This window comes from Vicugna pacos, chromosome 14, assembly GCF_048564905.1.
Source record: "Vicugna pacos chromosome 14, VicPac4, whole genome shotgun sequence".
Classification (NCBI taxonomy): Eukaryota; Metazoa; Chordata; class Mammalia; order Artiodactyla; family Camelidae; genus Vicugna; species Vicugna pacos.
In genome coordinates this window covers 19,811,386-19,836,544 of record NC_133000.1, presented here as the reverse complement: position 1 = coordinate 19,836,544, position 25,159 = coordinate 19,811,386, and the positions used below count along the sequence as shown (strand labels likewise).

Genomic DNA, 25,159 nt, shown 5'->3' with positions numbered 1-25,159 from the left:
TGCTCACTCTATCTAAATTTGTTGCTTTCACTATATAAATGCACACCTAATTCTTTACCTGCTTAATTTTCTCCGTAGCACACATCCTATTGTATATTCTTCTAGTTTATAGTGCTTATTGTCTATCTCTCATGCTACAATGTACTTCATTGGATTTTGTCTGATATATCCCCAGGACTTAGAATTCTGACTGGCATATTGCAGGCCCTTGGCTGAATAGGTATTGAAATACTTGGAGGTGGGAGATAACTTCCAAATGGCTACTTGAAAAAAAATACCTGACTTTTTTATTGGGAGTTTTGTTATTTTCCTTTGTTTAACAACACAGTACTTCATGTTTTTTTCTACATGGATCTGTGAATTGTATTCATTTTATTATTGTAATGAAATTACCTGGCACAGACCCTGAACTTCATTTTCTTTATCTTCTGTGAGACTTTTGGATATATTGACTGGATGTTTTGTGACATTATTATGTGTTAATTTCTTAATTAAATTTGACTGTCATTTTCCACTGTGCTTCCCCATTTCAGTGAATTCCATTCCCTAGCAGATACCAACACAGTGCACAAATAATACAAGTTCCAAAAGGCATCTGATGGTGGGGATGCTTCTTAAGATCATGTGCATATACTAACTTTTGAAAACCTCCTATGTACTAGGTGCTTTGTTAGATTTTAGAAATCCAAAGAGATAAACAGCCTCTACCTCCAGAAGCTCACATTTTAGAAGGGATTTGAAATAGATAAACCATTAATAAATAATATGCTATGTATTATAGTAGAAAAAGCTACTAAGTACTATGAGGTCACTAAAAAGTTTAACTTAAGTGAGGAGATGGGCAGGAAAAGCTTCAGCTGGAGATGACCTTGAAGCTATTTGTTGAGGAATAAGTAGGAATTTTCCAGGACTGAGCAGAGAAAAAGGGAGTAAGAGTAAAGATGTGGGAGAGAAGAAAGGATTGACAGACATCTGCCATGTTTACCCAGTGTGGTGATCATTTTTCATAACCTCTCCTCAGAAATCATTTTGAGCATCCTATGATGTAGGTATCCACATTCCCATTTTACAGATGAGGAAATGGGCCCAGAGAGATCAGCTTAGGTAGACATTGAGTTGGAATTGGAGTCTGGGCCTTTAACTTTAAAGCCCATGGATTATACATTCAAGGGTGAGGGATGGGAAGATTGAAGAAGTTCATACTTGCTGTGTGGATCGAAAACATGAAGGCTTATGAAAAAAGTAAAAATTTAGAACAGTAAGGGCAAAGAGGAATAGGGAATGGTATGAGTCAAGGATGAGGAAGATGATGATACTGAGCCGATTTGAAAGCCCAGGCACATCAGAAACTATAATTTTTAATGGTGCCATTTATTGCGAACGTAAGACTTTTCTCCAGCCAGCGTTAGCAGTCTCAGCAAGGGATTCTTCATGGTTAACTCTCCAGCCATTTTGAAACCAGTCAGTGATTTCATTGGGAATTTACTGTTTGTTGATTTCTGCTGTGCTGTTACACATATGCTTGGACATTTTAAAATCTAAAATATTCATGCATTGTGTATGGTCCAAGGGAATGCAGTGAAAACTATGTTTTTTGGCATTTTTGACAAATATAAATTTGTCATGAATTTTTAAAATTTAATTAAATACCAGTGGCCAATAACACATAAACTTGTTATATGCATGCGTATCATCTTTGTTTTCCATGGTGACCGTGATGAGATTGTTAAAAACTGGATTTCCAAATTTGGTGTAAATAGAATTTTTCTGTTTTCCTTATATAGACCACTTTTCCCAACACTGGTCTGGACCAGTTGTAAAAGAATTGGTTGGTGGAATTTTTAACTGATTTGTAACTTTTTTAGTTCTTAGTTATATACATGCACATTTTTATAGAAAGATCAACTTGTTCTAAATATGTGCTAGTATAAAAAATGTGTCTAGGAATTTGTTTAGATATTCTGCAGTCCTAGAAAATGTTAGCTACTTTTCTAAACATCTGAATCTTAAAGAAAATGTTTCAGAACTAAAACTTGCTGAAGACAACCTTGTGGAGATTTAAAACAACAGCAGCAAAACACCTTATACTGCATCCACATTTACCATCGACTGTCTTCCCGCAAACGTATGACACCTCCAGCAGTATTAGCTTAGGTCTGAGTACAGGTGCATATGTCTTTTGTTGGTTTTTTTTTTTCCTTCTTTCTTTTTCTTTCTACATCTTTCTTTTTAAATCACACTGCCTGATTTGTTTCTCAGCACATATTCTAATTTTCCTAAGTCAAAGAAATAGCAACATTTCTCTAGTTTCTGTAAAATCACAGGTATAACATGATGTTGGCCTAGTTGCATGAGCAATTATGGACATTTAACCTGGTTATTGCCTGGTTGGTAGAAAATGACAGTACTTGTACTAACACTATGCCTCATTCTCCATTTTGCTTTCGAAATATCTTTTCAATGCCATTTTTGTTCTGTTACTGGTAATTTAGTTTTAAAGCATCATTGTTTAAAAAACATTTAAAATAAAAACTGAAGCACATCGTTGTGCTTGACACTAGATCAAATATGCTGTTGTGTATATAAAAGAAATAAAATGGGTCCTGTTAGCCTGAGGATACAATACTGAAGTTTAAGTAAATGTGAAATAGCATAGTGATAAAGCATATGGGGAAATTTTTTTCAACGGTAGTAAAATAGAGAAGATGTTGATAGAATTCTCTGATATTTACACAGTTACGCCAAACGAACCATGGGGTATTGTTTTGAAAAAGCCCCAGTATGCTTTTGATGTCATTTTGCTTTAAAGAATTAAAATCAAATAAAGGTATGGTCAAGAGTTCTTTGTGAACTATTTGCTCAGGTTTCAGACTGACTCTCGTGTACTTCCTGTTTTCAGTGTTTGCAATTGGTTACTTTTTTCTGTTTGGGTCTTTCACGTATGTGGAGGGTTGGGGGAACTTATTTTAGAGCTCTCTAAATTTGTGTCTGAGAAAAAAATACTGATGACTTTTTTTAGTGAATGAGAAGCTGTTAGGTAGTAAGTTAATATTTTTTTCTAAGAAATAAATAATATTCTTATTCTGGGCCAATTAAGTTTAAAGCTTTAACTTAATTGTTTATCTCTAACAGTCTTAGTACTTCCATAGGAAACTTTGAGAAGGACCTTTATTCTTATTTCAGAGTACAACATCTGGTAGTATAAGATGCATAATAGTTTTTACAATTTCAAGTTGAGCTCAATTATTTATGCTTAAAACATGTAAACTATTTTGCTTTTTTTTTTAGTGGGGAAGGTAATTAGGTATTTGTTTGTTTATTTTAATGGCAGTACTGGGGAATTGAACCCAGGACCTCATGCAAACTAAGCATGGACTCTACCACCCTTCTACACTATTTTAATATTAAGCTACTTGAGAACAATTAAAGAGGTAAATCGGATACAACCCCCTTCCAATAAGAAATTTTAACTTTGATAAGAAATGCGGTTTTGATTAGCTATGCTAATACTCTGTCCATTTTCAGTGTGGATGAATAAGATTTGATTGTATAATTTTTGGTTATTTTTTGAACATCCTTATTTGTTCCAGTGATCTACCTAATTTGGGTTTGTTTTTGTTGTTTTTAAAGGTTGTAAGATTTTCTGTGTTTATCTTTCTATAAAGTTGATCTGTAGAAGTAGAGATTGATTCTGGCATCAACGTTATTTTTCTTATTGTACTATTGTTGAATGAGTGAGAAATGAAATCTATGTGACAGGTCTTCTAATGTGCTCTAGGAGCTCAGAGTTAATGAAACACCCTTCTTGATTTCAGTGAGCATTTAGTTTTTATAGAGGTTCTCATGTTGGGGCTTATGAACAGAGTGGCTTCAGGGAAACCCGTGCATTCCCTAAAATTATATACAAAAAAATTGTGGTGTGTATATATTTGTGGATTTCTGGGGTGAGATCCATAGAGTTCATCAGATTTTTTAAATGCGGTTGATATTTAGGAGAACTTGAGATAGAACACATCTGACCATAAATTAGTGCAGTAAATGTTGTGATAAGGATAAAGATAAAAATCTTTGGGAGATTAGCATAGACATCGGAGGTTCATCATGTTCGATGTTCTGTATAGAACCTCTTTGGTGTAAGCCTTTGCCTTGTGTCTCTCAAGCACGGTGTAGTGACTGGTGTGTAGTAATGCTTGGATCAGTGAGGGTGCTCGTAGTAATGGATGGGTTTTTTGAACTTAGTTTAATGAAAGGACTATTTGCAGAGCTGTGGGCATGGTTTAAGGTGACCAAAAAGGGATGATAAATATCCCAGGGACTAGCAACAATTGGAAATAGTTATCCACCCAGGCAAAGAGGCAAGGGAATGGGAACTATGCTCCAAAACCCAGTGAGAGCTGCAGGCGTGGAAGAGGAGCAGCTCAGTAGGAACTGTGGCCAGAGGAAGCAGAGCAGGGAATAACTGCCATGTCTCTGTCTACTTCCACTCTGCCTTTCTGCTGATGCTTCCTGTTGGGAAAAATAGTCTCCCGCGCTCAGTCTTCAACCCTGCTTGACCATGGAGGAATGGGCGGGCCTTGGTCTTGGGACACTTCTTATCAAGAGCTGAGGAGCTCACACAGCCTGTGCTTTGTGGGATCATCTTTCCCTGTACCGTGCATGCCCCCGGCTTTCAGTATTTCGGATTCCAGGGATAGTGTAGGGTACAGAGGGGGAGGGGTCCTTCTGCAGCACATGATGGGTGCTTGTGGGCTAATTTCCTTTTGTCAGCTGACTGCTGGGGGCATCCACTAGCCATAAGAGAAAGATGCACACAATTGGAGCTGATCTTACTCTGACTCTTCTCTATGTGAGTAGATCATTGTTCTGTCTAGTGCTTACTGTTGTGTTTTCCTTGGCAACTTTGATACCAAGATGTAATGGGCAGAAATGTTGAGAGTCCTCCCCTGGGATTGGTAACCAGTGCATGGTGTTTTGTTCAACACTTCCTCTCATTGGCAAAACCCAACCAGAAACTAGAGGGCAAGTGAGGACTAGGTAATGTAGTCTTTAGAGATAAGGGGAAACAAGTACAGAGCAAGTCAGAGAAGGGTGGGAAATGAATCTGGAGGGACAAATGGAGAATAATCATCAAAGTGCGCAATACTTATTTGTTGAATTAAATTGAGTTTTTAATTGTTAAACACAGTTGATCCTTAATTTAGTAAGGTGAAAAGTGATCAAATGCCTAATGGTTTGATGTTTGTGATATAAATACCTTGGCATAATAATGAGGCAACTGTTTGTCTCTTTTTTATATATTTGAATAGTCCAAGTAGTAAAAATGATATAATTATTATTAATCTATAAAAATGTGGAATTAAAATAACTCAACTTTTTCAAATATGCATTTTTCAGAATGTGAAAATTTGGATTATTTTATCTAGAAAAGACCAATTCATTTTCTAGGTCCTACCTCAAAAATCACTTTTATGAATCTTCTTTTACTGGGACAAGTTTAAGGGTTTATGAAACATTGTTCATACTTCTATTATACCACTTACGTTCAGTAATAGCTAGTTATTTTTATTAATAGTATTAAAAGTGGTTCACATTTACTGCCTGTTTACTGTTTGCCAAGGCACTGTGTAAGTCCTTTACGTGCATTATTACGTGTTATCTTCACAGTAGCCCTAGGAGTGTAGATGCTGTTGCTTGGTGCTTGGGATGCATCAGTGGATGAAACAATTCCACAAAGGCCAGAGATCTTTAAATTCTGGTATTAATATTTCTACACCATTTTGGTTTTGTGGTTGTCATTGTTAGTGTTCTCTGGTTACTCTTACAGTCAAGCACCTTTTCATGTGTTTATTAGCCATTTAGATTTTTTTTTCTGTGAAGTCCCTGACCTACTCTTTTGCCCATTTTCTGTTGGATTATCTGTCTTCTTCTTCTTCCTTTTTCTTCTTCTTCTCCTTTCTTCTCCTTTCTTCTTCTTCACAGCAAAATTAAAGCCTTTATAAGAAAACAGTCATTTGATGCTTTGTAGTCTAGTTGAACAGTTTAATGGTCTCCCATTCTGCTTGGCTGATTCAAGCAGAAGTGTTAAGAATAGGTCAGAGTCTGGATAGGCAAAGATAAATATTTCTAGTCAGATGAAAAAAATAAATGATTTATAAGGAAGGAAGATAAATTCACACGTGAAACAGCTGAGTGTTTTAGTGGGACTGAGGATCCTGAAAGTGAACCAGTGGAAGATAAGATTGGAAAACTCAAAAAACCCCAGGAACCTGTGCAAAAACAGACCTCAGCAGAACATCATCTTTAAATCAATACTTGTTTCCGTTCTGTTGGGGGAGTAATTAAGTCTAGACAACCTGAAGGGAACCTCAGGGACGATCTGCCTCTCTGGCGAGCCAGCTCTAGGCTTGTCCTCTTGCCAAGGAAGGAATCTTCTTTTACTGAGGTGGTTGTCCTAGCGTTGCTGCCTGGTGAAAAGGTCTGTCTTATAACTGGAACTGAGAAGCCTAGATGGGGGGGAGGGTGTAGCTCAAGTGGTGGAGCACATTTTCAGCATGCCCAAGGTTCAATCCCAAGTACCTCCTCTAAAAATAAAGAAACCTAGTTACCTCCTCCCCTCAAAAAAAAAAAATTAAAAAAAAAAGAAGCAGCCTAGATGAACTTTCTTCATCTTCTCTATGAAGAGCTCTGTATTTCTAAGAGATAGGACCGGGTATTAAAGTTAGAGCATCTCCGTACAGTTGGTCTTTATGTCCTGATGTTTCTCATTATAGAGTCTTCCCTTGAAGATTTGGGGCTTTGATTTCCTAAGCCTTTATTCCCTTACAAAACTTGAAGACTGATGGCTGTGAGGCTTTTTGGTCTTACTATTCCTCTGGTCTCAACCTTACAACTTCTGCTGCACTGATGTGAAGTGAATCCATTCTGTTCCTTAGTGAGATTATTGTAGCTTTTTAAAAAATCTTCCCTGAATCCTACAGATTGACCTCTCTCACCGCTAATCAGACAAAACACATTTCTATGGTGTCTCTCCTTAATTCTGATCCCATCAAAAATTGACTTGGCTGCAAGTGCCTGAAAACTGAAAGTAATAGTAGTAGTTTAGGAAGACAGAATTTTACTTTTATCTCATGTAAATAGAGGCAGTCCACAGGTGCTGTGGCATCTCCGTGATCATCCAGGACAGTCTCTTTCATCTCATTGTTCTTCCTCCTTTATCCGACATGGTGCTCCAGTATAATGTCTGCATTGCAGCCAGCGCGAAGGAGGAACCGAAAAGAAGGACATTGCCTTGTCTCCTGAGAGATTTCTCAGAAGCTGCACACACCACTCTGCTTATAGCCTATAAACCAACACTTAGTAAACACAGCCATACCGAAGTCTAAGGAAGGCTTGGAAATAACACGTCTGGCTAAAAATAAGAATTTTTGATCCTGTAGAAGAAAGGAAGAATGGGTCTCGGGGGCAAACATTGATCTTTGCTACGTAAAACCTTCTTCTGTTGTGACTTAAGTATTTTCCCGAGATGGTTAAGGAGAAAAGCATAGAATAATATGGACTATGAAACCAGTTTATCAGGATGAGCTCATAACTGCAGATTCTGAATTCTTGGCTCTTACTTTAAAATGTTTTCATTAGTCTAGAAAGGTAGAAATAAACTAGCCTTAAGTTGTTCATCGCTTTTACTAATTTGGGGTAGTTTGGCTTCTTTTCTAAACATGGATATAATGTTTTATCAATTTTTTTAATGCTTATGGGGAATAATTAAGTTTATGTATTCATTTTTAACAGAGGTACTCTGGAAATTGAACCCAGGACCTCGTGCATGCTAGGCATACACTCTACCACTGCACTATAGCCTCCCCTTGTTTTATCAGATTTTTAAATATAGCAGACCCCATTGAGCTTCACAAATGTAAAGGAGGAGAAAGTATTTGCCTTGTATCTTTATAGAAGATAAATACATTAAACCCACTATTAAGAAGCCGATAGACACAACATTTTAAACTGACTATACGTCAATAAAAATGTATTTTAAAAAGTCTGTAGAAAACATTTTAGCAGTAGGTAAAATGAAAGCTCTTAGCTAGAATGAATTCAAATAAATGGAAATGAAATGAAATCTAGAACTATTTTAGTTCAAATAGCTGAAAATTAGCTGATACAGTGCACAGCAGATATAATCCCATAGACACTGCAGATTTTTAAAAATTCTACAGAGCAGAGCTGGAGGAAAAGAGGAAAAAGTAGTATTAACATTATTATTCTCATTACTTAAAATGGTTTACTTAAATACCTCAGTATGTAATACTGTAAGTAATAATCATTTTTTTCCTCCACAGGCAAGAAGTTTGATAACTGTAGGGCTGGGTATCGCAGCTCTTGGATTTGCAGGTAAGACAGGAGAAATATTTCCAAATAGCTTCTAAAGTGATTCATGAGAAGACTTCTGGTATTCTGAGGCTCAGTTTCAAGACATACCTCCTCCATCTTTACAACATTACAGTTACTGAACATCCGTTGGCATAGTGAAATCTAGATGAATTCTGTAGTGAAGAAAGTTAACGACAGAAAAGCTAGGAAAACTAGCCCCATAATAGTTGATCTTCCTGATACTTTTTTAGTTTGAACTATAGTGAACTATTAAAAAATAAAATCTTTAATATGAAGCAGAATAAGTGATAGGAGGCTTTTATTCTCCTATATATTTTTTCTTGCAGATAAAATTACACATTTTCTGAGCTGTCAGTTCTTTCTGATGAGCATATTCATTCCCTATAGTATATTTATTACTTCATTTTTAATGTATTGGTGTAATTTCTTTGACAAACCCAGGTTAATTTTTTTACTGTGTAAATCACCTTTTTAGAAAGAATAGATATAAAGACTTAAAGTAAAATTGCTATCTCTTCTAGTCATTAACTTACAGTTCTAAATTGCATAGCTCTTCTCTAAATGTCAATCTGAAAGCATTTCCTTGTTGATAAAGGTTTACATTTTTCCTTTAGCTTTTGTGTCTCTTTGGTTCCATGGGTTTGGTCTTCTTAACTGGATCTTCTGTTTAGGAGGAGCCACATTCCACTGTAGTTCTATGGAGTTTGGTAGGATCCGATAGAAAAATGAGACATAAACGATTTTGTTTTGTTTTGCATAGTATTTAACTTCCCACAACTCTCTTTTAAAGCACCTTACCTAAAAGAACTCTAAAATCAGGAAGGTCAGTGGTTCACATTCCTTCCCTTGGTCCTTGTGCCATCAGTCTTGTGTCTCACACAACGTAACTATGGTTAACTATTTACTGAGGTTTCATGAGAAGAATGTCATATCTTAATAGGAATTCTGACAAATTTGCCCATAAACATAAAACAGTTATAGTATTAATGATTATAGCAGAATAGGCATAGTCATTTCAAATTCAAATGTCAGGTTTTTATTTGAAATTAGAGAAAGATGTGCTTTTGCCAAGGTCTTCTTTCTAAAATGAAAATTGGTGTATGTATTCTGTGCATACTACAGTGTTGCCAAATTTATTTTACTAACTAGAATATAAAGTAACAGTCAGATCTCTTCCAGGGTCAAATACAACTGAATAATAGAATTTAGGAGAAGTTACCCCTAGACTTTTGGAACTAGGTCTCCTTTATAAGTAAGGTAAATGTCCAGATGTCACTTCTTGAAGCCTTTAACTGCTTTTTCACATTGAGACTGCCTGATTGTGGTTTTGAAGGAATTTTGAGGTAATTTAAATGCTATATTTTATACTATTATAGAGTCAAATGGAAGTTGATATCTATATGGTAAGAGATTTAGATGAGTTAGGGTTTCAGCTTCATTAATTTTACTTTATTTAATGTTTTCCTTGAGCTCAAGAGCTTTTTATCTCCTACCTGGATTGGCTACTTCACATCTTCCTATTTCTAGCATCCTGGTTTTCACTGTAACATTGTTTGTGTAAGAATAACTGTATATTTAGACAGGTAACATCTTACAGAAGAGCTTTGTAGTTGAACTTTCCCAGCAGAAATCTTGATTTGCAAATAACGTTATGATTAGAAATTGAAGTCATAACTGGTTTTCCATCAAAGCTTTGGGAAAAGAGACACTAGTATTAGTAGATTTCTGATTAGGGTATAAAAGGTAAACCAGCCAGATAATGTTTTATTCTTGTTTTGTGCCCTCAAAACAACTTAGAACTTGTTTTGCTGTTGGTACCTAGTTGTCAAGACTCAGGGGTTTTCTGTTTGTTTGTTTTTTAATGGAGATACTGGAGTTTGAACCCAGGACCTCGTACATGCTAAGTATGTGCTCTAGGCACTGAGCTATACCCTCCCCTCGACTCAGGGGAGTTTTGATTATGAGGATGCCTAAGAAAGGAAAGCACTAAAATAAAGTAAGTTTTTAGGGAGAGAAGTCATCCTTAGTGAGAAATTGACAATAAACATTAAAAGTATTTCCTACATAATTGCTTTTTTATTTTAGAGGTAACTCCATAAAAATCACTCCTTTTGTATAGATCATAAACACTACTCATTTTCCATATATTTTAAAGTGATGATCATTGTGAAAAGCAATATAACTAATCATTTTAGATTCATAAGTATCTTTATATGTAAAGGACTTTATCTACAGTTTGTTGTGAAAAAAGAACTAGGATGTAGTTTTTTGTGTGACCTGTAACATCGTATAGATGTGAGATTTTATACATAAGCTTTGAAATTTCCAAATTTTATAATTACAGACTAGAGCTTAATAAATTTAAAAGCTATGAGAATTATATTAAAATGAAGTCTGTTCTCCATTTAATAAGTTAGACGTTTGAAAAAACACAACTGACTTCTGGTAGATTTTGAAATAGTTGTTGAAGGAACATAGATACTGTTAAGTAAACACTGTGGTGAGCACTTTGTAGGTATTGGCTTTCCTTATAGAAAGTATATTTGCTTTTATTCCTCTTGCTGTTTAGGTCGCTATGCATTTCAGATCTGGAAACCTCTAGGACAAGTAATCACAGAAACTGCAAAGAAGATTTCAACTCCTGTAAGTTAAAGATGGCTTTAGTTAGAAAGTTCATTTTGATTTTTATTTATATGCCATATTTGATAGTAATTAAGAAAAATGTTTTGGATTTTCCAGTGTTTCTATCATTGCCAAGTTTATCTACTTTATTGATTTAATTTCATTATAAGTTTCATGGTCATGTTATATTTATATCTAACTTTATTCCTGGTTTTGACTTCTAATTATTACATTCCTTTTAGTAGTATTACGTCAACTTTGAGGTAATTTATTTTCCTTGTTTAATTAGTATTCATTGATTCATTTAGTGATTGTCCTGTGCCAGGAGCTCAGCATAACTGCTGAACAAAACAGACATGGTCCTGAGGGAGCTTACCCAAGAGTTTATTTCATCTTGAAATATGAAACTCATGTCCTTATACCACCACTGGCCATCTCAAACATAAAATTATAAGATTCCAACCTTGAAATCCTATAGTGTTTATACACTCATCTACCAGCATTACAGCCACTCTGCTGAGCTGAATGTAAGTGAAGAATGACAGTGGGTATCTAAAAGGCTACAGTGTGGTGAACTGTGGTTTGTGACCACTGGAGACCGTGTGAAGAAAACTCACATAAACACTGATTTCTGGGAAATAGAAGATCTGGGATAGACCAGCTTGGCTTGTGGCAGTTTGACAATGAATGACAAAGGCATTACAGGCTTGTAAGGCTTAGTCAGTCATGAACAGTGACCACACTTTCAAAGGATGACATACTGACAGATAATTAAACTCAGGGTCAAAAGAACTGCAAGTGATTTTGCAGACCTATAGATGCATGTCTGTGATGAGAGGGAGCAAGTGTTTATTTTCTGTTTTTCTATTTATGTTTTATTTGGCTAAAGTATTAATAGACATTTAGCATCCATTCGGTGAATGTTCATTAAGCACCTACTACATATCAGACATCATTGTAGGGAGTGGAACATAGTCATGAACCAGACAAGGACACTGCCTTCTAGGAGCTTACATTTTAGTGAAGACTATTAACAAATAAGTAAGATATATAGTATGTGGAAGTGTTGAATGTAGAAGTTTGCTTTTCTTTAGAAAAGGAAAACAGGGTAAGAGGTTGATTCTTTAACAGCAGAGAGGAGTCTGAGATAGGTCAGGGAAGGCCTTTCTGAGAAGACGAGGGAGCAGATCACGTGAACATCTGAAGAAGGCTTTCTAGGCAGTGGGAACACCACAGCGGTCCAGAGGTGGAAATGAATTTTGCAAGATTAACTCAAGTGGAGTATGTAAAAAGAATGGGGGTGGTTTGGGCCAGGTTACTTAGGGCCAAATAGACTACGATAAAGACTGCAGGTGTTATTTTAAGTATGATGGAAAACCTTTGGAAGGTTTTTACCATGGGGGCAATGTGATTTCCATTTTAGATGATCACCACCTGCTGCATAGGGTATAGGCTAGAATGAGCCAGGGGAGAAGCTGTAAAACCCGTGAAGCGGGTATTGAGATAGTCCAGGTAATAGGTGGTGGTGGCTTGAAATAGATTAGTGGGAATGGAAATAATGACATAGTTCTTTAAATGAACGTCATTTATGTCTTGCCATATGTTTATGTATAGTAAATGGAGAGAATTTGAGAAATCATCTCTCTCCTGTTATGGTGACCTTCAGTAGATATGTTTATACCATAAATAGAAGACTCAAGCTTTGTACAACTACATTATTTAACATTGTAAAGAGAGAGAGAGCAAGGAACTAAGAAAATTTTCACTGTTCTGTGGAGGCTCACAGGAAAGGTAGAGTAGTTTAAGAGATTGTTGTGGGTGTCCTGAACCCAGCCCCTGCATTTCTTAAGGAGGGGAAAGTGTTGCATGCCCCCTCTCCCTCTCCTTTGTGGGCTTCAAGTTAAAGACAAGTGGCTTTTGATAAATCTGGCCCCTTTTCCACAAAGTACTCCTCTTGCAGTTTGCAGTGAAACACCTTAGACTATTTATATCATCATCATAATTATACCTCATTGAAGATAATGAGTTTTTAAAATAACTCTTTAAATGTTGTTCCAGAGAAGTTGAGGAACGAAGCGTATGCATACTTTCTCTTGGCACTGATTCCAAAAAGTGTAATTCATAAACAGGGCATAAACTTTTGGATTTTGTAAATATGTTCATTATTGAACCAAACAGAGTTACTAACCAGTAGGACCTGTAATTTTGTGACCATAAATCCCTGTCACTCAGAAGAGAATGTTCAAGGCTCAAGTTCCTATGGGTTCTCTTTTCATTTTTGCTTAAACTTTATTCTCTTGCTTTAAACTTCAACATCATCTTGTTCTTAAATCTCATCTTTCTTGACTGGATAAAGAAGCTGTGGTATATTTATGTAATGGAATACTACTTAGCCATATAAAAGAATAAATAATGCCATTTGCAGCAACATGGATGGACCTGGAGATCGTCATTCTAAGTGAAGTAAGCCAGAAAGAGAAAGAAAAATACCATATGATGTCACTCATAAGTAGAACCTAAAAAAAGGAAAAAAAAGACACTAATGAACTCATCCACAAAACAGAAACAGACTCACAGACATAGTAAACAATCTTATGGTTACTGGAGGATAGATGAGAACTATATTCAGTATCTTGTAGTAACCTATAATGAAAAAGAATGTGAAAACAGATGTAAGTATGTCTATGTATGACTGAAACAGCATGCTGTACACCAGAAATTGACACATTGTAATTGACTATACTTCAAAAAAAAAAAAAACCTCGTCTTTCTTCTCCTAATTTTTCCCCCTTTTGCTGGAAGAGTAATTTTTTTTTCATATAGAATGTATGGATGGTGAATGTTTTGAATTCTTCTCTATTAAGTAGTTTTTTTTGCTCTCACTGTTACCATGTAGCTGCTGGCTCCTTGGATTCTGGTAGAACCAGTATTTGTGCTTTTGGTTTTTAGTTTGGGATGATTTATGTTTGTGTGTGTGTTGTTCAGCTCTGGAATTTGGAGAGGGGGTAGTTCTCTTCATTATTGATGTTCTGAAATTTCACTGGAATTTTTAACCTTGGCTTATGTGAAAATTGTCTATCTTTTGTTCTGTAAGATTCTCTTGTATTTTTCCTTTATTTTTTCCTTCCAGTGTCTCTCTGCTCCTAGAATTCATGTAAGTGGTCTTTCTCAGTGGTTTGGTAGGTTTGCTACAACCATTTTTTTTTTAACTTTTCTTTCTGGTGCAGGGTTGGAAGGAGGACTTCCTTCCTTCCTTCCCTCCTCCCTCCCTCCCTCCCTCCCGCAGGCTCTGTGCTAATGGAATTAGGAATGTTTTTCTCTCTGCTGTTCTGGTGTAATTAATTACCCTGGTGTTATTTTTTTGTATTTGTTGACTGAGTTTCATATTTTCTTCTTTCTTTCCTCTGGTGGATTGTGGTTGCTGTGTTTTCTCTATGTGCAGTCTTACCTGTTTTCAATCTTCCAGGATTTCTTTAAACTTTCTGGTTTACTACTTGTCTCATTTCTTGTTTTCTAGGCCTATTATGGATTTTTCTTGTTTAAAATATCTCTTTTCTCATTTCAAAGGCACTTGGGAAAGCAAAAGGCTTTTATTATTCAGTCTACTGTTTTGAACCAGTACCCTTTTACTTGATTTCTTAAAGTATTAATGTATATTATTGATTCAGCTAATGTCTAATTACCCCTAATTTTTTTCCTAGGGAAAAAAACCCCAAGTCATTTATCTTCTTTTGAGGCTTTTAGTTTTCTGTTTGTGAATTTGTCCTTTTACTTGAATACAAGTTTTTAAAATTGGATTTAAATTGTTTTATGGTTAAGTGAAATTCATGGAAATAACACTAATTAAAATCATCCTTCTGTGGCTCTATAAATCAAATAGATTATTGTACATAATTAAAGTTTATGGGAACTGTATTTCTTCTCAGGACAATGGAGTGATATACTTCTCAGGTTTTCTAGAGGGCTTTTTATGTTTCAAGTTATTGATTGCATAAATTAACTAATGAAGACTTTCATTTAACTTGGTTCATTTCGTATCTTTTTTAATGATATATAGCACTACAGCATTGAATATTAATTTTAGGAGGAAAATTATTTTGATTTTTGTTCATTTATACCTTACAAATAGAATTATGAAGAATAATCATTTGTAAGAGTCAGGTGTATTTCAAATAGACAGCAGAATAAATCCCACTGTTTCTGTTCTTGGAAGTTCTATTAGAAAAATATAACCATCTACTCCATCTGTTTGGTGATATATTTGTTCCTTATTGTAAGCTCATTTTTGTGAATCCAAACATTTCCTTGACCTGCCAGTGTTGTCAGAAAGTGGTTCTGCATTGCTTTGTGTCTGTATATCCTAATATAATGCAATAGTGGTATATTATTTGTAAGTTTCAAGAGGCCTAATTTTAGTTATACTTTATTGGGGGTGATAAGGAGTACAGAGTTACAATTTTCTGCTTGCTTATGACATATGTACTAATTTAAACAGAATAATATATTAAAATACTAACAAATTCTTTAAAAAATTATGTAATATAAAAGCCAACTTTCATATGAGTTTTTAAAATTTTTTATATATATTTTATTGATGTATAGTCAGTTTACAATGTTGTGTCAATTTCTGGTGTACAGCATAATACTTCAGTCATATAGGAACATACATATATTCATTTTCATATTCTTTTTAACCATAGTTACTATAAGATATTGAATATAGTTCCCCGTGCTATATAGTATAAACTTGTTATTTTTTATCTATCAGTTATCATATGAGTTTAGAAGGCATGATTTTCTCTGAAGTTATATGAGTAATTTTTTTTTGTTTGTGTTCTCTGTCTACTTTGCTGTATGCAGCCCCCAAATATTAAATGTCTGTCCTCAAAATGATCTAGTTCCTTTGGAGGGATTGTGATGATTGTGTATGTAGAGATAGACTTACTTATAAGCAGGTATGAGCCTCATCCAGATGCTAGATTTTAAGTAACCTCTTTTTAGTCTCCTTTTCCACCTGGGAAAATCTGAAAATAAAAAATATGCTCAGATATAATACCTGCTTTTAGGGCTGGTGAGCTTCATGAATATAGCGGGAATGACAGTTCATGAAAAATCTTCCATTTATGTTCATTATGCTGAAAAATTGAAATTTCAGAGCTTCCTAACGTAGCTAACTCATAGAAATACTACGGAGTGAGGTATGCATCTAGTAAAAATTTTGGTTGCCTGAGAGACATCTTAAAACCAGCTGTTCTTTTGTTAAATCCCTGTTCCTTTATATATATATTCCCCTATGTATCTCTTATTCCTTTATATATTCCCCTGTGTGGGGATGTGCTTGTGTATATATACACAATTTCTCCACTTTAGCTCGTGTACTTAAACAATTTGATTCCCTTCCTCCCTTCACAACTTGGAGGAGGGGACTGGTTTTTGTTTACTTACTAGATTGTTAATTACTTGAAATTTGAAATAGTACATCATATTCCTCACCAGGCTGGTACATTGATAGATCAGCATCTATGTGATAAAGGACAGAACCTCACTCATCTCATTTGAAAAGTTTCTGGCACATAGTAGGTGCTGAAGTGTTTGTTGAATGAATTAATAACTGCCAGGGAATTATTACCAATGGACATTTATAACAATCTATTCCAAGAGAACAGTTTATGTGAATGACCAGATCTGGCTCCCTGAGACTCATCTTTGAAGCTCTAATAATTTCTTTGCTTTATTTAATTTAGCTTTTTTTAATTGTACAAGTAACTGTTCATTGTCGAAAATTTAGAAAGTAAAAACAAACGTAAGAAAGAAAAAAATTATTCATAATCCCACCACCCAAAAATAACATTTTGGTGTATGTACTTTCTCAGATTTTGTTTTATGAAAGCATACATTTTTTGTTTTTCCTTACAAAAATAGTGGTTCACATTTTAGAAACATGTATACATTCAATCAAGTATTCATCTTTTTCCTTCTGCAAGTTGAGATCATGTAGTTTAAGTTCTCTGGAACAGAGTAAGACAAAGATTAGCAAGCTGTTAGTTTATTAGGGAGTGCCCTTAGGATCAACAGCTCCAGAAGGCGAGAAAAAGAAGAAGGTTGGGGGGGATAATTTAGGCTGCAGTGTAGTCTTTTTTTTTTAAGAATTTATATTTATTTTTATATGTGTATTTTTATTGAAGTATAGTCAGTTTACAATGTGTCAGTGTCTGGTGTACAGCACAATGCTTCAGTCATATATGAACATAGATATATTCATTTTCATATTCTTTTTCACCATAAGTTACTGCAAGATATTGAATATAGTTCCCTGTGCTATACAGGATAAATGTGCTTATCTATTTTATATGTAGTAGTTAGTATCTGCAGATCTCAAACTCCCATTTATCCCATCCCACTCCCTTCCCACCCTGGTAACCATAAGTTTGTTTTCTATGTCTGTGAGTCTGTTTCTGTTTTGTAAATAAATTCCTTTGTCTTTTTTTTTTTTTTTAGATTCCACATAAAAGTGATATCATGCTATTGTTCTTTCTGGCTTACTTCACTTAGGATGACACTCTCCAGGTCCATCCATGTTGCTGCAAATGGCATAATTTTTATTCTTTTTTATGGCTGAGTAGTATTCCATTGTAGAAATATACCACAGCTTCTTTATCCAGTCATCTGTCAGTGAACATTTAGATTGTTTCCATGTCTTGGCTATTGTAAATAGTGCTGCTGTGAACATTGGGATGTGTGTATCCTTTTGAATTAAGGTTCCCTCTGGATATATGCCCAGGAGTAGGATTGTTGGATTATATGGTAAGTCTGTTTTTATAAGTCTGTTTTAGTCTTTTGAGGAATCTCCATACTGTTTTCCACAGTGGCTGCACCAAACTATATTCCCATCAACAGTGTAGGAGAGTGGTTCCCTTTCTCCACACCCTCTCCAGCATTTATCATTTTTGGACTTAATATTTGCAAAAGATGAGACTAACACGGGCTTAATTTCCAGGATATACAAACAGCTCTTACAACCTAATAAAAAAAACAAACAACCCAATCCAAAAATGTGCAGAAGACCCAAACAAGCAATTCTCCAGTGAAAACATACAAATGGCCAATAGGCACATGAAAAAATGCTAAATATTGCTAATTATCAGAGAAATGCAAATCAAAACTACAAATGAGGTATCACCTCACACCAGCCAGAATGGCCATCATTCAAAAGTCCACAAATGTCAAATGCAATGTAGTCTCGACAAAGGCCTGAGCAGCCCCCTGGGAGCTCTGAAGCGTGGGTGGGTCATTGTGGTTGTCCCAAGCTGGGGCAAGAGGCCACAAAACTAAATAACATCACCTGGGAAATAACTATAGACAAGAAGTGCTAGGACTGAGTCCTAGAGAACTGTAATTGTTCTTCCCCCACGTCAGCTAGGCGTTAGCTGCGAAGGGGCGTGAGCTGGAAGTTCTTCAGCCAAGGCAGTTCCTGGAGTTTGACCGCTGAGTGCTGTCTGCCAACAGCAGCCCAGTGTCTTGAGGAGGAAGCGCCTCACTTCTGAAGGAGAATTTGTACAGTGTGTAACAGTGCTTACTGTACCATCTTTAATTCCCTGCTGTTTCTCATATCCCATATTCAATCCAAGCAAGTATTTTTTCTGCTTTCAAAATACATCCAGAATGTGACAGCTCACCTCCTCCTCTGCTACTACATTGGTCCATACCTCCATCGTCTCTCACCTAGATTATGTTGTGTCTTCCCAACTGGTCTCCTACCTCCACGCTGTACCTGTCTTTCTGTTCTTCACAGGGCAGTTGACATAATCCTTTTAAAGCCAAGTCGGATTCTCTTACTTGAGGGCTCTGGCTTCTCCTACCACTGAGGATAAAATCCTAAGTCATTTCCATTGCTTCCCAGGCCCTCCAGGGTCTGGCCCCAGGAACCTTTCTCTTCCCACTCTCCTCCTTGCTCAGGCCTCTCCAGCCACACTGACCTTTCAGTCCAGTCTTCTCATCTCTGCTGGCCTACCTGTCTGCTATTCTGGTGTCCTCCCCACTTTTCAGTTTTTCTTCTTCTTTGTCAGCCAGTCTCAGGTTACAACGACGTCTGTCGTATCAACAGTAAATGACTTGGTCAAGGTTATCCAGTGAGAAAGTGACTCTAGAGCTTCAGGAAATGTTCAGGCCTTCTGCTTCTACTTATCTCTTTTATTCTTTCAGAGTAGAAAAATTAATGTATTTGAAAGTGAAAAAAAATTGTTACCATTTTGTAAGTGTTCGTCTTGGTCATAATTTCTTGTAAAGAATTATTGTTTAGTGCTGCCCCTCCCCACACCCCACAATTTCAAGTTGACTTCTAGTAAAATGCATTAGTCTTACTGCAGCTGTGTGATGGGATTGAGGTCATGCCACCTCATACGTGAAACTAATTATTTCTTGCTCTTTCGTTCCTGTACAGAGCTTTTCATCCTACTATAAAGGAGGATTTGAACAGAAAATGAGTAGACGAGAAGCTAGTCTTATTTTGGGTGTAAGGTAGGTGTACTGCATAAGTATTATTTTGTTTTATGGCTGAGTTTGTCTTGAAAAAGCAAAAAAATGTGAGAGTAAAGTTATCCTTGTATTTTAAATTACAAGTAGGAGGCAGAGGAGAAAATACCAAATTTTTATATTTAAAAACCTCAAATCTAAGAGAATATCCTACTCCCCTTAAAAAAATCAGGCATCGTTGTGATGTGCTTTTATTCCTTAATAAGGAGCTATTATATTTGAAGTTTCAATGCAATTATCGAAATATCCCTTATTGTGGTGCTGAATTCTTTCTGGATTCAGTTGTATAATTTGATGTATCATATTTTTAATTATAATATGGGATCTGTTTCACAGTTCTTTTCTAGTTCCAAAATTTTACATGTAGCATATTTTATTATACTTGTTCACCTTACTATTCATTTATTTTTCAACTTCGGACAGTGTAGGAGAAAGTTAATGATTTTGTGTGATTGATGTATGATATCATTTAACACTTAAAGTTAAGAAAACGTACCCTCCCATAGATTTAGCAGTATTTATATTTGTTTACCTTATGTTCCTTTAGAGCCCACTCAAATTTTAGAGCAATGTTACCTACAACAAATCTTACAGTGATTTAGTCAACGTAATTAAGCAGAACAGATCCTAAAGACCTCATTGACATAATTTTTTAATCTGTTGTAGATTAGCAGATTTTTAAGGTCAAAACATTTTATTATTTCTTATGACCAATCAAGAAGAACAAGAAAGTGACCAGGGGAGGAACACCTCAACGTAGCTTGGTGCTTCATTTAAATATAAGAAGGAATGAGCTCTCTCACGGAGAATACAAAAAAGGAAATGATTTTAAGCAGGTGAACCAAATTAGGAGATTAGCCATATTGCTAACTATTCCTCGCTTTAATATTATTCAGAATGGCATTGTTATTTTTTTGAACTTTTATTGGGCCTCCACATTATCTCATTCATAGACCTAAAATGTGACTACGAATTACGTTATAAAACCAAGCACAACGGTTTTTTAGAGTATCATTTAATATCATCCAGGGTACTTCTGTTTTTAGGACGGGTATCTAGGAGTTGACTTAAGATACATGATTATAGAGTTTTATCCCATTGAACTGGAAGCTGTGCAAAATTTCACAAGGAAAATTGATTGGCTAACAGCAAAGCCTTTGATTACAAGTGAATCTGGGTACAAATGCCAATTTTACATCTATTAGTGGCATGTCCTTAGTTTCATTACTTGTAAAATGGAGATGATACTAGCTTCTACTGCATAGAGTTGTTGTGAAGATTAACACATATGAAACTTTTAACATAAACATAGCACTTAGTTACTACTCAGTAAATATCAGCTAAGCAAACAGATCCTCATCCTGAGTCTGTCGCTGAGGCACTGGTCAGGTTATTTTCAGCTTTTCTGCACTTTAGCATCTTCATTTTTCATTTGGAATGAATGATATTTTGCCTTATTGGAAGATGGTAAAATGATATGAGAGGTGCCTTTTTATCAAAGTGCCCACCAGATAACATATGCCGAATAAATGTTGGCTCCACTCTCTTCGCATTTCCGTCATGAATGCAGAAGCTAATATTTGCCCGTAACACATTAAATAGACAGGTAAAATTTATTTGCTTTTCTCTAGCCCTTTCTTTCTGTCAGACAGTGTTGATTTTGAGAAGATTCTTCAAGCTGTGAATGCATTTCTGTGGTCAATGAGTCCAAATGATTTAGACTATATAACAAGTAGATAAAGACAAGGCAAATGGAGCTGACTCTGTTGATACCCTATTTAAGAACAGAAAAATTCTCTGTGCTACTAGATGGCTATATATTTATTCTTACATATTGCATAAAGCCTAAAATATTTTACTGAGCTGCCCAGGAAAGCTATTATTATATCTGGTATTTTCTGAAGTGATACACACATTTGTGTTTTTCAGACTTTCGCAAAACTTCTGTGGAACTCTGTTTAAACTAAATGTTATTCAGTAGACTAGTTGTAAAAAAAAGAAAGAAAGAAACTAAAACTGCTCCATTTGCTTCAGGATCAGGAAATACCGTTCCGTTCCACACACCCCACTCCTCTACCCCGAGTCACATGCATTCCAGGGAGCAGCTTGAAATCCCTGATCTAGGCAAAATGGTATTTAAGGTTACATTTTCAGTTCATGGTGAAATTGTCTATACTGGAGATACATCAGAGCTACATCTAATTTTTACACTTTGTTTAAGAGCTAGGATTCTCCCATCTTGCTTAATCTTTACAAGACCAGTGTCAAGGAGCTTATTTCCTGTATTTTCTTCTAGGAGTTTTAAGATTTCAGGTCTTACATCTAAGTCTTTAACCCATTTTGAGTTAATTTTGGTGTATGATATAAGATAGGGGTCCAGTATCATTCCTTTGCATGTGACTGTCCAGATTTCCTTTTCCCAATAAACACCATTTATTGAAGAGACTATCCTTCCCCTCATTGTATATTCTTTGCCCCTTTGTTGTAAATTAATTGACCGTACATGCATGGGTTTATTTCTGGGCTCTGTCCCATAACAATCTATGTGTCTGTTGTTAATGCCAATACATACTGTTTGATTACTAGAGCATTGTAATATAGTTTGAAATCAGGAAGTTTGTTCTCCAGCTTTATTCTTCTTTCTCAAGATTGCTTTGGCTATTCAAGGATCATTTGTGGTTCCATACAAATTTTAGGATTTTTTTTTGTTCTGTTTCTGTGAAAATGCCATTGGAGTTTTGATATAGGTTGCATTGAATCTGTATTTTGCTTTGGGTAGTATGGACATTTTATTTACTTCTTCCAATCTGTGAACGCAGAATATCTTTCCATTTATTTGTGTCTTCCTTAGTTTCTTTCATCAGTGTCTTCTGGTTTTCAGTGTGCAGGTCCTTGGTTAAATTTATTCCTGGCTATTTTATTCTTTTTGATATAATTGTAAATGGGATTGTTTTCTTGATTTCTCTTTCTGAGAGTTTGTTATTAGTATATAGAAACACAATAGATTTTTGTACATTGATTTTTATATCCTGCAACTTTACTGAGTTTGTTGATTAGTTCTAACAGTCTTTTGGTGGAGTCTTTAGAGTTTTTTTTATATATAACATCATGTCATCTGCAAATAGTGACAGGTTTACTTGATTCTTCCTTTATGATTTGGATGCCTTTTATTTCTTTTTCTTGACTGATTGCTCTGGCTAGGACTTGGGATACTATGTTGAATAAAAGTAGCGAGAGTGGGCAACTCTGGCATGTTGCTGATCTTAGAGGAGAAGCTTCCAGCTTTTCATCATTGAGTATGTTAGCTGTGGACTTTTCATATATGGTCTTTATTATGTTGAGGCCTATTCCCTCTACACCAACTTTGTTGAGAGTCTTTGTCATTAATGGATATTGAATTTTGTCAAATGCTTCTTCTGTGTCTATTGAGATGACCATGTGCTTTTTATCCTTCATTTTGTTACTGTGGTGTATCATATTGATTGATTTTCAGATGTTGAGTCATCCTTGCATTCCTGGAATAAATCCCACTTGATCATGATGTATGATCCCTTTAATGTATTGTTGAACTTGGTTTGGTAATATTTGTTGAGGATTTTTGCATTTGTGATCATCAGGGATATTGGTTTGTATTTTTCTTTTCTTGTAGTGTCCATGTCTGGTTTTTGGTATCGGGGTAATGCTAGCCTCATCAAATGCATTTGGAAGTGTTTCCTCCCTCTTCTATTTTTTGGAAGAGTTTGAGGATTTGTATTAATTATTCTTTAAATGTCTGATTGAATTTAGTGAAGACATCTGGTCCTGGACTTTTCTTTGCTGGAAGTTTTTTGATTGCTGATTCAGTCTCATTAGTAGTAATTGGTCTGTTTAGATTTTCTATTTCTTCAAGTTTAGTCTTGGTAGGTGGTTTGTTTCTAGGAATTTATCCAGATCTTCTAGGTTGTTCAATTTGTTGTTATATAATACAGTTCACAGTAGTCTCTCATCCCTTGTATTTCTGTGATATCAGTTGTAATCTCTCCTTTTTCATTTTTGATTTTACTTGAGTCTTCTGTTTTCTTGGTGAGTCTAGCTAATGGTTCATCTGTTTTGTTTACATTTGCAAAAAAAAGGGCTCTTAGTTTCTTTGATCTTTTATTTTATCTTTTTAGTCTCTATTTCATTTATTTTCACTGTGATCTTTATTATTTTACTTTGGTTATTTTGGGCTTAGTTTGTTTTCTTTTTATACTTCACTGAAGTGTAAAGTTAGGTTGTTTATTGCTATAAACTTTCCTCTTAGAACTGCTTTAGCTGCGTCCTGTAAGTTTTGGTATGTTCATTTGTGTCAAGATATTTTTTGATTTCTCTTTTGATTTTCCCTTTGACTTAAGAATTACTTATTATTGAAGACTACTTTATATGCTTATGCAGCAGTTGATAGTGCATTTTAGCACGCTTGACGATCTGTTATTTAGCCCCAGGAGATTAGAAGTAGCAAGTAACAGACAAGGAGCAGCTAGAGACTAGAACACTGGCAGAACTGAGGATTGCATACTGACAGTGTTCAAAACAAAAGAACTTAAATGGATAGCATTTTATGCCCCTTTAGTAGAAGGGCAAGCAAACCTTTGCAGACCTTGAGAGTTTCTTTGCACTCAATTGATACTCATAATAATGCTTTTGAGTCATTCAAAAAATGCTAAATTAGATTTTTTGTACTCCATTTTTTAAAGGTAGGAAATACATAATACATTTTTATAAGCATCCTTTATGTTCATAATAAATAACTACTATTCCTTGAACACTAACTGTGTGCTAGATCATGCTAATCTTTTTACTTTTATTGTCTAACTTATCCTTAAAATAATCCTGGGAGGTATGCTCTGTTTTGTAGTGTCTGTTTTACATATGAGAGAATTATATAAGCAAGACACAGTTTTATAGACAATGAATGAAGTTTTTAAACCTGTCTGAATATCTCTAAAAGTACCTGCTTTTAGCCACTACAGTGTGGTTCGTCCATGCAGATTCAATCATTTTGAGTTACACAGCCACCACCATGTACTTTGAGTCAGCTACTATTATTTCTGTTTGAGACCTAGAAAAGTTAGGTAGCTTAAATAAGCTAGTATAAATATTAACTAGCAATATGAGTATATTGCTGTTATTAGTGTTAATTCCTTTTCTTTACCTGAAAAATGTACTAAAGAGAAGCTTTTCCATTATTGGATAAATTAAACTTTACAGGAATAATTTGTGGTTTATTTAACTTTCTTCTTTAATTTTTGTTTAGACCATAGGCTCTAACAGCCAGCCTTTTCCCATAGGTTTCTCACACAGCTAAATAAATTATGAGCTATTAAGGGTTTTGAGATGCTCTGTCGAAAAATAATATTGAAAGCTAACTATGATGAAATGTTGGTACACATCATGCACTGTTCAAGCACTTTGTCATCATTAGCTAATTTAATCCTTATAATTGTTCTGTGAGGAATATATTATTCCTAGCCCTGTTTTATAATGAGAAAGCTAAGGCATAGAGATGGTAAAAAAATTTGACCAAGGCTCCCCATCCTACATGGCAATGCTGGGATTAAAATCCTGAGTCTGGTAGCTCTACAGTTCAAACACC

General features: G+C 35.3%; 1 protein-coding gene across 1 annotated transcript in view; it reads left to right on the top strand.

Annotated features, from left to right (window-relative positions):
* DNAJC15 (DnaJ heat shock protein family (Hsp40) member C15) overlaps positions 1–25,159 on the top strand; it is a 53,475-nt gene that overhangs the window by 11,603 nt on the left and 16,713 nt on the right. Inside the window, exons 2-4 of the mRNA XM_031684712.2 lie at positions 8,340–8,391; positions 10,961–11,034; positions 19,454–19,530. Of these exons, the coding sequence (XP_031540572.2) occupies positions 8,340–8,391; positions 10,961–11,034; positions 19,454–19,530 (203 nt within the window). The remainder of the gene's footprint in view (positions 1–8,339; positions 8,392–10,960; positions 11,035–19,453; positions 19,531–25,159) is intronic.